This window comes from Bison bison, unplaced genomic scaffold (genome assembly GCF_000754665.1).
Source record: "Bison bison bison isolate TAMUID 2011002044 unplaced genomic scaffold, Bison_UMD1.0 scf7180017864297, whole genome shotgun sequence".
NCBI lineage: Eukaryota > Metazoa > Chordata > Mammalia > Artiodactyla > Bovidae > Bison > Bison bison.
In genome coordinates, this window is record NW_011494869.1 from 2836504 (window position 1) to 2850451 (window position 13948).

General features: G+C 41.9%; 2 protein-coding genes across 7 annotated transcripts in view; one reads left to right on the forward strand and one right to left on the reverse strand.

Annotated features, from left to right (window-relative positions):
• IST1 (increased sodium tolerance 1 homolog (yeast)) overlaps positions 1-9074 on the forward strand; it is a 40011-nt gene extending 30937 nt beyond the window's left edge. For 2 of the 3 annotated variants that reach the window (XM_010850932.1, XM_010850934.1), the window contains 6 exons: positions 2598-2681; positions 3192-3302; positions 4245-4445; positions 5229-5321; positions 6362-6410; positions 7700-9074. In XM_010850932.1, coding sequence (XP_010849234.1) covers positions 2598-2681; positions 3192-3302; positions 4245-4445; positions 5229-5321; positions 6362-6410; positions 7700-7899 — 738 coding nt within the window. In that variant the 3' untranslated portion in view covers positions 7900-9074. The remainder of the gene's footprint in view (positions 1-2597; positions 2682-3191; positions 3303-4244; positions 4446-5228; positions 5322-6361; positions 6411-7699) is intronic. The other variant, XM_010850933.1, reaches the window with a different exon arrangement.
• PKD1L3 (polycystic kidney disease 1-like 3) overlaps positions 7043-13948 on the reverse strand; it is a 59984-nt gene continuing 53078 nt past the window's right edge. The window contains exons 22-26 of one of the 4 annotated variants that reach the window (XM_010850928.1): positions 12887-13097; positions 12348-12449; positions 10548-10679; positions 9611-9744; positions 7043-7881 (exon numbers count right to left, since the gene is read on the reverse strand). In XM_010850928.1, the coding sequence (XP_010849230.1) occupies positions 9622-9744; positions 10548-10679; positions 12348-12449; positions 12887-13097 (568 nt within the window). In that variant the 3' untranslated portion in view covers positions 7043-7881; positions 9611-9621. Of the gene's footprint in view, positions 7882-9610; positions 9748-10547; positions 10680-12347; positions 13098-13948 lie in introns of those variants that run through there. The other 3 variants (XM_010850927.1, XM_010850929.1, XM_010850930.1) reach the window with 3 other exon arrangements.

The window sequence follows — 13948 nt, forward strand, 5'->3', positions numbered from 1 at the left end:
ACTGGAAGAAACACAAGCTGGAATCAAGATTGCCGGGAGAAATATCAATAACCTCAGATATGCAGATGACACCACCCTTATGGCAGAAAGTGAAGAGGAACTGAAAAGCCTCTTGATGAAAGTGAAAGTGGAGAGTGAAAAAGTTGGCTTAAAGCTCAACATTCAGAAAACGAAGATCATGGCATCCGGTCCCACCACTTCATGGGAAATAGATGTGGAAACAGTGTCAGACTTTATTTTTCTGGGCTCCAAAATCACTACAGATGGTGACTGCAGCCATGAAATTAAAAGACGCTTACTCCTTGGAAGGAAAGTTATGACCAACCTAGATAGCATATTCAAAAGCAGAGACATTACTTTGCCAACAAAGGTTCATCTAGTCAAGGCTATGGTTTTTCCTGTGGTCATGTATGGATGTGAGAGTTGGACTGTGAAGAAGGCTGAGCGCCAAAGAACTGATGCTTTTGAACTGTGGTGTTGGAGAAGACTCTTGAGAGTCCCTTGGACTGCAAGGAGATCCAACCAGTCCATTCTGAAGGAGATCAGCCCTGGGATTTCTTTGGAAGGAATGATGCTAAAGCTGAAACTCCAGTACTTTGGCCACCTCATGCGAAGAGTTGACTCATTGGAAAAGACTCTGATGCTGGGAGGGATTGGGGGCAGGAGGAAGAGGGAACAACAGAGGATGAGATGGCTGGATGGCATCACTGACTTGATGGACGTGAGTCTCAGTGAATTCTGGGAGTTGGTGATGGACAGGGAGGCCTGGTGTGCTGTGATTCACAGGGTCGCAAAGAGTCCGACACGACTGAGCGACTGGACTGATCTGATCTGATCTGATATTCTCAAAACTGTACATTTCCTGCTCATGACTCATTTGTTTTGCAAATGGAACTTTGTATCTCTTAATCCCTCTATTTCCTCTTCCTGCTCCCCTCTTGTAACCACTTTATCTATAACTGTTTCTGTTTTGTTTGTTCATTTGTTTTTTAGAATTTCACATATAAGGAAGATCATATGATATTGTATTTCTCTGACTTATTTCACTTAGCATAATACCCTACAGGTCCATCCATGTTGTTGCAAATTGCAAGATTTCATTTTTTTTTTTAAGTGGGTGAGTAATATTCCATTGCATATATATACTGCATCTTTATTCATCTATTGATGGTCACTTGGTTTGATTCCATATCTTGGCTGTTGTAAATAATTCTGCATTGAGAATAGGTGTGGATATGTCTTTTCTAATTAGTGTTTTCATTTACTTTGGATAAGTACCCAGGATTGGAATTACTGGATCAGATATTAGTTCTATTTTTAATCTTTTGAGGAATCTCCATACTGATCTCCATAGTGGCCACACCAATTTACATTCCTACCAACAGTGTATGAGTGTTCCTTTTTCTCCACATCACCACCAACACTTAATTGTTGTTTTTTTTTTGATAGCCCTTCTGACAGGTGTAAGGGGATATCTCATTGTGGTTTTGATTTGCATTTCCTTGATGAGTGATTTTGAGCATCTTTTCATGTGCCTGTTGGCCATCTGTAGGTGTTTTTGGAAAAATGTCTATCTGCCACTTTTCTAATTGGATTGTTTTTTGGTGTTGAGTTGTATGAGTTCTTTGTGTATTTTGGATAATGACCCCTTATCAGATACATTGTTTGTGAATACCTTCTCCCACCAGTAGATGTAGCCTTTTTATTTTGTTGATAGTTACTTTCACTGTACAAAAGCTTTTTAGTAGGATATAGTATCATTTGTATAATGTTGCTTTTGTTTCTTGTGCCTGAGACATAACCCAAAAGAATATTACTAAGACCAGTGTCAGAAAAAATACTCCCATATTTTTTCCTAGAAGTTTTATGGTTTCACATCTTATGTTTAAGTCTTTAATCCATCTTGAATTCATTTGTGTATGGGTTGAGAGAGTAGTCTAGTTTTCCCAGTATCGTTTATTGAAAAGGCTATCTTTTTCATGTTCTTGCCTCCTTTGTTGTAAATGAATTGCCCATGTAACTATGGGTTCATTCTTGAACTCTCCATTCTGTTCCATTGATCTCTTTGTTTTCTTTGTGTGTGTGCGCACGCGCATGTGCCAGTACATAGTGTTTTGATGACTGTGCTTTTTTAGCATAGCTTGAAATCAGGGAGCATGATACTTCCGGCACCAATTCATTGTTAGATAATTTAAGCCATTTCTCAAGGGCCTCGAGACTGTCAGGAACTAGTTTCCTTTCCGTGGGTTGGTTATTTTCCTCAGAGAGAAATTTTCCTATCTTCTACATGGAAGGTATAAGCTAGCTAGCTGCATTTTTGAGAGCATGGGCGAGAAGGAAGCCAAAGGTATCATTCTCTTGGGGAAGACTTTCATTTAATTCTCCTGTTCCAGTAGATATTTCTGGTCTCTGCTGTGCAGTTCAGTGGATGGATGAATAAACAATAACTAAATGAATTAATATGTACCTTTTAAGGCTTTGCAGGTCCAGTCTTTTGGAAATCCTGAGTAGAAGTGTGTTTGCCGTTGATTGGAGGAAGCTTGAAGCCTCTTGTAGGAGTGGTTTCCATTTTTATTTACTGTTCTTTTTCTCTGTAGGTTGCTGATCAACTCTGTGCCAAGTATAGCAAGGAATATGGCAAGTTATGTCGGACCAACCAGATTGGAACTGTGAATGATAGGGTAATGAATGTACTTGTTAAACATGGACCAGTGGGTGGGGTGGGAGCAGGTTATTTTACTGCCTGCAGTGTTTCTAGTGGGTATCACTGTAATGCAGCATTCATTTAAGATTGCACATTTCATGGAGAGATGGCTGGCTGGCAGTGCAGTCGGTCAACTCCTTAACCCTGCCCGACACCTCTGATTGTGAAGCTCTGTCATCCTGCGTCATTCCTGATTCTGTCCCCTGTCCTTTGTGCCACTTTTGATGGAGGTAGAAGTGAGGTGGGGAGAAAGATGGGTGAATTCAGACGTGGAATGCCACAGTGTCAGTCTTTGGGCATAAGTAACCAGAGTGTGAGACATACATGCATGTTGTGCTTTGTGACTGAAGAAAAGAATAACTGGTTGGAACTCTTCTTTTCTCTCCATTGACTTGTAAAATGAGAGAAACAAAGTTTTAAAGTGATACAAGATAGGCTTAGGCTGGTTTATACAGATGCATGTTAACCCTGGATCTTTCACTTACAGCTAATGCACAAACTGAGTGTGGAGGCCCCACCCAAAATCCTAGTGGAGAGATACCTGATTGAAATTGCCAAGAACTACAATGTGCCCTATGAGCCCGACTCTGTGGTCATGGTGAGTTTAAGAGTCCTTAGAATACAAAAGAAAATGCGTCTCTCTAGATCACTGTCTTTGAAAAAGAAGCATATTCTTTGCACTCAAGTTTGCATGTGGGAGTTGAAGCCTTTGTCCAGTTAGTGGTTTTGGGGTAGCAATAAATAAGCCTGCATCTCTCTCACAGAATGTTTAAGGATCAGAAGAGATGAATGACTAAAAGCACTTTGAAAAGGTACAGACTTTGATACAAATATAAAATGGCATTATTGCTACTTCTCAGTGAAGTTCAAGGAACTGGGTAGCAAGAAAAGCCCCAAGACCCAGAATTGATCTTGGAACATTTTTCGGGCACCTGCCATGTGCCCCAGAAAGCTGAGAATACAGAAAAGATATAAACAAGGCCACTGTCCTAAGAGGCTTACAGTGAAAGGCAAATATGGAAGTAGTAATTCAGAGGTTACGGTTGATGGGGGATAGTAGATGTTTTGGTGTGCTGCTCAGATGACCCTCCCCCCTACTCCCCGCCCCAGTTACAGACACACTTCAGGACAGAAGCATTTATTCCCCCATCTCTTTGATGACTGGTGGCTCACACAGCTGAGTGGCCCTCCAGTGGTGGCCCTCTTAGAAGAGAGCTTCCTTACCCAGGGTCTTTCCTAGGGGAAGCTTGTATCTGGTCATTGCAGGGGATTAAAGACTGCCCCATTGCCCCAGTTGGGAACATGTGCTGTAGGCCTGTCCTAGCTCCAGAACTCTGAGGGAATTAGCCAAGCCCTCTGTTGTGAAGGCATGGCAGCCCAACTTCTTACTTTGCTCAGGCCTGCTTCCTTCATCCCACAGGTCTCTATCCCAAGAGACCTCACCAATAAACTTCGGTCAAACTGGTCTCCATCTCAGAGCTTCCTGGGGAACCTAGTCTGTGACAGGGCCTGATGATATGGGTTTCTCTCTTTTTCTTAGGCAGAAGCTCCTCCTGGAGTAGAGACAGATCTTATTGATGTTGGATTCACAGATGATGTGAAGAAAGGGGGTCCTGGAAGAGGAGGTGGAGGCGGCTTCACAGCACCAGTTGGTGGACCTGACGGAACAGTGCCAATGCCTATGCCTATGCCTATGCCATCTCCAAACACTCCTTTCTCATACCCTCTTCCAAAGGGACCTGTAAGTATACATACAAATAACTGTGGATGTAAACTCTAGAAAATGTAATAGATGACAAGCTGGGTCTGTGAGCGCACTCAGGAATTATAGGTAACATTTGGTATAGTTTATTGATTATACTGTGGAAAAAAACAGCATTGGGATTTGGAGAAAGTCTTTTGGTTAACCTACAGGTAATGAAGCAGGAAAATCTAGAGAGATGGTGCTAGAAAAAACTTGGTGTAGGTTTTCTGGGACTTGTAGGTATACTAGTAGCTTTTTCCAAAATTGAATAATCATCACTTATTACCAAGTAGAAAAACATCTGTTGTAAACACAAAGATGAAAGTCACTGCTAGTAAGAAAGTCTGGGGACTTTCCTGGTAGTCCACTGGTCAAGACTCATGCTTCCACTGCAGGGGCGTGGGTTCAATTCCTGGTTGGGAACTATGATCCCACATGTAGTGTGGCACCCCCCACCTCCCCAAAGAAAGTGATAGTAATCTCTGTTTGTGGACATAAAAGCAATTAGTAATTTGATGAATAAATAGTTTTTGGCTACAGGTCTTTAAAAATCTAGGTCTTCCTGATCACATGTTGTCATGTCCTTTTAGGCACTTTTTTCTTTTGGGGCTCTTGATTACACATTAAAATAACTATCTTAAATATATATTATTCAATATGAATATATTCACAGTGAGAAAACAGTTGTATACACACGTATTTATTTCTCTCTTCCCATATACATACTTCAAAAATTGCAGATGGGGCAGTGTCTCTTATGTTGCCTTTCTCCTCTTGCAGTCGGATTTCAATGGATTGCCAGTGGGAACTTATCAGGCCTTTCCCAATATTCATCCACCTCAGATTCCAGCAACTCCCCCATCGTATGAATCTGTAAGTGCCTGAGCCTTTTATAAGCAGCAGGAGAGTGAATCCCAGGAAGAGAGCAAAATAATGGCCACAGGGAAGGCAAAGTTTTGATCAACTCCTAGTACTGGCATTGCTGTATGCTTTGGATTTTTGTGTTGCTTTAATATTACCCTGGAAATGGGGCGTGGTGGTGGCGGCAGCATCATTGGTGGCAATGCTTTGTCTGCAGTTAAAAGCCCAGGAATCAGGAAGGAGCTGCAGACCCTAGAAAGTTCTAGTGAGGCACTTTATCATTTTTTTTTTAATAGTAACTAGACTGAGAATCATTTTGACCTGGTACAGTCTTGGTGGTAGAATATAATTACAATACCAGTTTTATAAATTCTCAACACCTTATAAAGGAATAACAGCCAGATATTTGTATTAAACAGAAGTACCAAGTTTAGTAAATTTTGGCCTATAGCATTAATTTTAGTCTTATACTTAAAACTGGCTGGTATCAGTAATATGCTAATAATGCCTTGAACTGTACATGGTTGTCACAGCTTTGGTTCAGAATTAGATGACTTTCCTGCCAGCCTTCTTTCCTCATCTAGGGAGATTCCCCTGTTCCTGAGCTTGCTTAGTGTCCTTTCCTTTGGTTTTTACCTTGGGCCTGAGTTTTTATGTTTTGGCTTTGCACGCATTGAAGCTTTGCCCACAACTGTTCCTAGGAAGGAAGTAGATGATCTATATTAGTATTTGAGGACTTGATTCTTGGAGGTGAATTTGGTTTAGAATGCTTTCTCACTGTCTGGAAGGTGAAGGTATCAGATTAAAGAGAGATGTTAATGATGTAAGAATTTTCTTTTCCTTTGGTTGGCAGTTAAAGAGTTCAACATAGTATCTGTCTGGTGGGAAGGAGATCAGGAAAGGAGTACAGGGGGGCAGAGGGGCAGTTTCTTGGAGCAGGTTTGTTGATTTTGCTGAGCAGCTTAGCTTTTGCCACACACATGGGCCTATACCATTACCTTCACCAGTGAGGCCATTGCTTTCTCTTCTGGTAATGATCTCTTGTGTTTCAGGTTGATGACATTAATGCTGATAAGAATGTGTCTTCTACACAGATTGTTGGTGAGTGTGAGTCAGAAATCCTTTGAAGGTTTTCTCAGTACTGAACCCTTTGTTGTTTGTGTTTTCTCATCACTGTTCCTTCCTCAGATTGTTTTTATGCTTGTGGGATTCTACCCACATGCCCCATTGTCTCCCCACATGCAGTATGGTGCAAACAGAACTCAGGATTTCCCACTTCCAAAAAGAAAAGGTCTATCCTGGCTCCAAGGGATCTCCCAAATTACCTTTTTCTGTTAATAGTTATCATTATTCTTTGTCACCTTCTGGTTGTCCATCACCCTCAAGTTCTTTATGTTCCTGCTGCTTCAACTGCCACTTTGCTTGGAAATACCAAAAAAGTTTTTAAGTTTGGGCATTAAAGAGGGGGAAAGAGGCCATATATCATGAGTGAATGGCTTAATGATTTTTCACAAAGCAAGCATGTTCATGGAGTCATTCACTGAAAAAATACTACCAGCACTCCAGAAACTCATTGGTGGGGGGGAGGGTTACTTAAAAAAAAATTTTTTTTTAAATCTTTTATTTTATATTGAGGTATAGCCAATTAACAATGTTGTGACAGTTTCAAGTGAACAGTGAAGGGACCCAGCCATACATACACATGTATCCATTCTCCCCAGAGAAACATACACTTTTTAAAATTGGGGACGGTTTTATTGAGGTATAATTTACATACAAAAAAATACAGAAATGTATATTACCATTTTTTAGGTGTATCTACACACATATTATGTAACCACCACCTTAGTAAAGGGAACATTTCCATCATCCCAGAAAGTTACCTTGTGTTCCTTCCCAGAGGCAAGCACTGTTCTTATTTTCTAGAACTTCGATAGAAATGGAAACGTACAGTAGGTAGAGAGGGTGATGACTTTAACTTGTTAAATATAAAATGGAAGATTAGAAACAAGATCACATTCCATTACATTGAACAGTGTGGATGTTAACATTCCTTATACATTTTTTTGCTCTTCCCAGTACAATTCTAGTACCACTCCTTGGACTTTCTTATTACGGGAGCAGACCTTTGTGAAAGGGGAACAGTCCATTTAAATCAATCCTGTGTGCCTAAGCCCTATGCACCACACTTTGACTTCCCCTTAAACTTTTTCTCACTGTAGGAAAATAAAACAGATATATTCAACTATAATTAGAAAATCTAGCCGTTAATTGTCCTGAAAATTTTTGCTGACTTCTAGAATTTTTTTTTTTTTTTAAAGCAGTGTTTCCTTCTGGGCTTTGAGCTGTTTCTCTGGTGTGTGTAACATTATGTTCCTTACTCTGATTAGGTCCTGGGCCCAAGCCAGAGCCTCCTGCAAAGCCTGCTTCAAGGCTCACAGAGACCTACGACAACTTTGTACTGCCAGAGCTGCCATCTGTGCCAGACACACTCCCAACTGCATCTGCTGGTGCCAATACCTCAGCGTCAGAGGACATTGACTTCGATGATCTTTCCCGGAGATTTGAGGAGCTAAAAAAGAAAACATAGGCCTCCTAAACCAGGCAAGGTCCAAGTTCTGGGAGTTGAGACTGAGCAGTTTTTCCTTGTAACAAAGAATCTCCATGAAATTGTTTTATCTGTTAACCATCACTGAGCACACTCTCCCTCTGGGCTCTCTTCCTGCTCTACCAGATTCTGCTGCTTTCCAGTTCTCCATTGCTCCCAAGAGACTAACAACTGGGGATGATGAGGTTGGAGCAGCTGGCTCCTGGCAGCCTTTCTTGTCCGTTTCCTGTCAGTGTGATCCCCGGTTCTCTCCTTCCTGTCCCACCATCCCTCCACAGGGCAATGAGAACGTGAAATCATTGTGGGGAGAGATGGCTGGATGGTGGTGGAGAGGACTTCCTGAAGCGTCTCAGCTCTGTGCTGAGGTAGCAGACTTAGAAACAAACCCTCTGTACAGAGGGATTTGTGGTGAGTGAGATTCAAGGCCAAGGTGTGTATTTTCACACTCTTAACATGAATGGGGGAGAGAAAAAAATGGCTCAGGAAGCCATTATAATAGTTCTCAGAAGCTGGGTCTTCTCATTGACATGCACACTACTCCTTGCTGCAGGGCACTGTTCCATCTGGATCCAGTTACAAAGTTTATTTGGAAAGCTGAAGGCCTCTCTTAGTTCTACTGGATTCTCAGGGAGCCCTCTGTGGCCTTTGCTTTATTTTGAGTGCTATGTTTCCCTTTTAATAGAGGGCAGCACTGTGTAAATTCCTGTTTTTCCCCCGTGGCATTCTGTTGGATTGCATTTGGCTATGTACTGAGCAGAAGTCACCAGTCAAGGCTAAGGTGGGCTTCCAGTAGCCTTAATTAGAAATATTCAAGTCTCTTGAGTAGTGAGCTGGAAAGCCTACAGATTATTGAAGAGGGATTCCTGTTTTCATTTGAAGACTTTATGATCAAGAAAACCTCTACAAACTGATCTCAAATAAATATTTGGTGCCTGTGTGGCTCTAATTGTTTTGCTGCTTCCCTCAATGGATGAGACTAACCCTTTTGCCCCCTAGTTAAGGCCATCTTTCCCCACAAGGGTGGCGCTGGGATCAGAAGATATGACTTCGGCTTCTGTGTGGTAAATCTGTACATACTCCATTCAAGCAACTTTAATGTTTTTGGTTGATTTGTATCTCATGGCTCAGTAGCTGCTAATAAAGTTAAAAATATTGTGCCCTGGTTTCTCCACTGTTTGGGTAAAATGATGAGGGGAAAATTCAGCTTTTAGTGGAGAGTATTTTAAGCAAGTAACTAATATTGGGTACAAGCCAGACCTTACTTTTGCTCCCTGGATATTGTGGATGGACAGTTGGGGAGTAAGAAGCCCGTTTTGATCTCTGTATGTAAGCCCAGATAGTAATCTGGGAGCTGGCATGGTTACTTCTCTGTGACAGCACTCCCCTGAGCCAGATCTCATGCTTGTGTCTTTGATTATAAAGTTGCAGTGAGCTTACTTGTGACTCGTATTTTTGGAACATGAATGGTAAGTGCTGTCTAAGTTGCTGCTGGGCAGCAGAGTTGGTTCATCCTGCATCACCCTTGTAGTGTTAACCCTTTTCTGGTAGTGCCAAGGGGATTTTTGATTCTTCACTAGGAAAATTAACAAAGTATACTATAAACATTTCCCAAAGTACACCATGCAAAGATCAGTGTTAATATACTCAGAAGTAATAAGCCACGTGAGGAGGCAACAGGATTAAGGTAACTCACCTTTTAAACCTTTATTTGTCCATGGCTGTTGCTGTTAGGGCTGTTTGCTTACATGCGCTCTGATGCTGCCGGATCCCTAACAAACTTGACAGCTTCAGCAGCAGCATATCCATCAGTGTGGCCTCTCTCTCAGTCTGCTGGAAGACAAAAGGAAAAAAGTGAGGAAACTGAAGTTGTTGTTAATGTTGGAAGGAAAAAGTATCAAAGATGTAATTTTTAAAAGTAGATATAAAGATAGTTTCCTTTAATGGTTTATTGTCAGGCCTTGTCAGCAGTGTTTCTGCTACTTAACAGTTGAGAACCAGATATTTTAGGACACTGGATATAGAACATAATGTCAGTCGCTCAGTCGTGTCCAACTCTTGTGACCCCCTGGACTGCAGCACACCAGGCTTCCCTGTCCATCACCAACTCCCGGAGCTTGTTCAAACTCATGTCCATCGAGTTGGTGATGCCATTCAACCACCTCATTCTTTGTCGTCCCCTTCTCCTCCTGCCTTCAATCTTGCCCAGCATCATGGTCTTTTCCAGTGAGTCCATTCTTGGCATCAGGTGGCCAAAGTATTGGAGGTTCAGCATCAGTCCTTCCAATGAATATTCAGGACTGATTTCCTTTAAGATTGACTGGTTTGGTCTCTTTGCCCTCCAAGGGACTGTTAAGAGTCTTCTCCAACACCACATTTCAAAAGCATCAATTCTTCAGCGCTCGGCTTTCTTTATGGTCCAACTCTCACATCCATACATGACTACTGGAATAATGTACTTTTAGTAAATTGGGTTTCCTAGTAAAATGGTTGACAGCAGTATGGAGACTAATAAAGGGAATATGCTGATACCGTGTGTTATATCAATCTATAATCTTAAGAGCTAAATCTGAGCTTTTCCAGGGATAAAAAAATCATGATACAGCTTATAGCTTAGTTACTGAGTTACTTACCTTAAGGGATTTCCTTTCTTTACCAAAGGCCATTAAAATGGCAGAAACGAAAAGGTTAATGATCACAAGTACCATCAAAACAACATAGGTGAAGATAAGAAAGGAGCCCAGGACTGGGTTTACAGCAGTAACCTGAAAAGACAATGGAACACTTTGGGTTTAAACACTGATAGTTTAATTTCTGCTTTAAAAATGTAAAATATGTGCTAATACTTTGGATATATTCACATAAGAAAATACTTCTGCCTGGTGGAAACTAGAAAAACAAAAATACTAAAAAGGAAAATACTTTTGAGTGGACAGAAGAGCAAGAGTGACTGACTCTAAGAGTATATAAATAATTATGCCTTCGGGGCTTCCACAAGAAGATAACAGGTAAGTTGTAGTAATGACTCATGGGAATTTCCTGGCAGTGCATTGCTTATGACTCTGCACTTTCATGGGCTTCCCTGGTGGCTCAGATGGTAAAGCGTCTGCCTGCAACGCGGGAGTCCTGGATTTAAACCCCAGGTTGGGAAGATCCCCTGGAGAAGGAAGTGGCAACCCACTCCAGTACTCTTGCCTAGAAAATTCCATGGACTGAGGAGACTGGTAGGCAACAGTCCATGGGGTCGCAAAGAGCCATGACTGACTTTTCTTTCTTTCTTTCTTTCTGCATTTTCACTGCTGCGTGCCCAGGTTCAGTCCCTGGTTGGGGAACTAAGATCCCACAAGCTGTGCAGCTAAATAAATAGACTCAAAGCCCTTGTGAGTTTTGGCAAATCTAGAAAATACATCTAAATACAGAAGCTTCGAGGAATAGCAAGAGTGTATTGAAAGAATACATAGAAACCAGAAATGATAATGGAGATGGTCTCTGCTATTCCATGCAATTTCTATTCTTAACATAGGATATCAGAATGATAAGCTTTGATCAAAATCTTGCCAGTTTCACTAATCTGAATTGGAATCAGAGAGTTTTTTCTCCCTGATCAAATCTATATATGCTAGTTTTGGGGACCCAAAACCTCATCTGGGTTTCCTACTTTATTTTTTATGTCAAATAGAAAGGGATTTGTGTAGGTAGTTTCTGGGGGGAAATGACACCCCTCTGTGACATTCAGTTCAGTTCATTTCAGTCTCTCAGTCGTGTCCAGCTCTTTGCGACCCCATGAATCGCAGCACGCCAGGCCTCCCTGTCCATCCCCAACTCCCGGAGTTCACTCAGATTCACGTCCATCGAGTCAGTAATGCCATCCAGCCATCTCATCCTCTGTCATCCCCTTCTCCTGCCCCCAATCCCTCCCAGCGTCAGAATCTTTTCCAGTGAGTCAACTCTTCGCATGAGGTGGCCAAAAGTACTGGAGTTTCAGCTTTAGCATCATTCCTTCCAAAGAAATCCCAGGGCTGATCTTCAGAAGATCTGTGACATTAGAATTTGTAAACATAAATACTGTAATTCTTTGTGGAAATGTACCTCCCTAATTATTTCAGGTCATTTCCAGCTGTACACTTCAAAAGGCTATTGAGAAAGCAGCAGCAATCATGTTATTTTGTCTTAAGTATGAGAGCCCTGTGTCTTTGGCAGTAAGATTGAGGATACAAGAAATGTATGTGGGACTATGTGGTTAGAAAAGGAGATAACAGCCACTCAAAAGCTGTATCTATAGGTAGTACCATAAAATGATGGCAAAGGTTCTAAATTTCTCCCTTTTCCAGCATGTAATGGTACAGCAGAGGTTGCTTTTATAAGCAGTTCTCGTTTGATGTATTAAACCAAACATAATTCTGCAAGGAAACCAGGAAGAGAGTTTTTTTTACCTCCTTGTGATGAGAGATTCCCATGAGGAGACTGACAACAGTTACTGCTGAACTGAGAAAAGTTCGGTAGTCGGAGATGTTCCATCCAAACAGTAGGTTAAACTGAAAAAGAACAGTCAGGTGGGGTTGGCAAGCAGCAGAGGGGGCTGCAGTTTGGGTCCTGAGATGATTATAATGATGAGGTCAATGTAGACCCAATGGAATGGAAATTAAAGAATATCCTTAGCAGCCATTCAAATTACTGTGCCTAAAAACTATACAGAATTCCTTTGTGATTAGTGTTTTCATATAAATTTACTTGACTTTCATATCTTGTGAGTTAAAATGTTATCCCCATTTTAAAGATGAGAGAAATGTCTTGAGCTTATAAGACTGCTGGTTAAATATGGACATAACACAACTAAAACCAGCTCTTTACTATCTTCTCCAAAACACTGCCAGCTTGGACCGTGACTTTCCATTTAGCAACCTTTTCTAAGGAAGCAGCGTGTACTCCAAGACCACAGCACTCAGGACAACACACTAGGACGGGTGCTTACCACAATGGCGTAGCCTGTCAGCAGGATCAAGATGACCAGCAAGAAGCCCACAACCTCATCCCAGGCTCTGCTGAGTGTTCTGCCAATGACCCGCACCCTGGGGTTTTGATACAGCAGGCTCCATAGCTGAACTGTTGCCAAAAGAACTAGGAAACCCATGAGGTGAATGACAGCCGAGTTGACTTTAACTGCCTCATAGAAGTTGATGAACCTGTACCAAGGAAAGCAGACACTCAGTATGAAGTCTGTGCCATCAATTCCTGTGATGTCAGTGTCTCCAGGGCTCCTCCTGCTCAAGTGCAGCAGCTCTGTAAGTCCCATTCTTGTTGGCAGAGAACGCTTCTTTCCAGTGGGGCTTCCCGTGGATGTGAGCACACTGGCACAAGGCCACATACTCGACTGGGAGCAGTGCTGTAGAAACCTTGGAATGCAGCCTCTAGCTGGTTACTCCTGATTCATCCTATCTATCCTGAGTCTGGAGTTATCAAGAATCGGGGCCAGCCTCCACCACTGCTCTAGTTTCAGATCTCTCCTTTCAGAAGAGATGTGTTAACCTAACGAGATGTATAATAATGCCAGTCTGTTTTCTGTAACACTTTAATCCTGTGTTGTTCTCCAACAGTGGTAATTGATCCTCTAATAGATTTAACAGTGCTGAGTAGAGAGATGATTAAACTATAGAAGTAAGGGGTGGTTGGTTTCTGTAGTTATGTGAGAGATGCATTGATAATTTTACGTTGCAGCAACTAGGTTACTTGGAAAGACCTCCACAGACATGAGTGAACTGGCACTTTTATTGTGATAAGATGTAGGCAGTGCCACACAGCAGGCAGGACCTCGGTGCCAACACCATTCAAACTGCACACTACACCACTGTCCCTGCACGAATAACCCTCTATAAGGCCTTCCTGGGACACCGCCTCAGACTTAACAGATCTGCAGACTGGGCTGTTGAGCACTGAAAGGTTAGACAAGCACCACGTGGCAGTACTTTGGGAAATGACATACTTTGTCTTTCCCACGAGAAAGACCAGAGAGGGTACCCCAAAGGGGCACCAGACT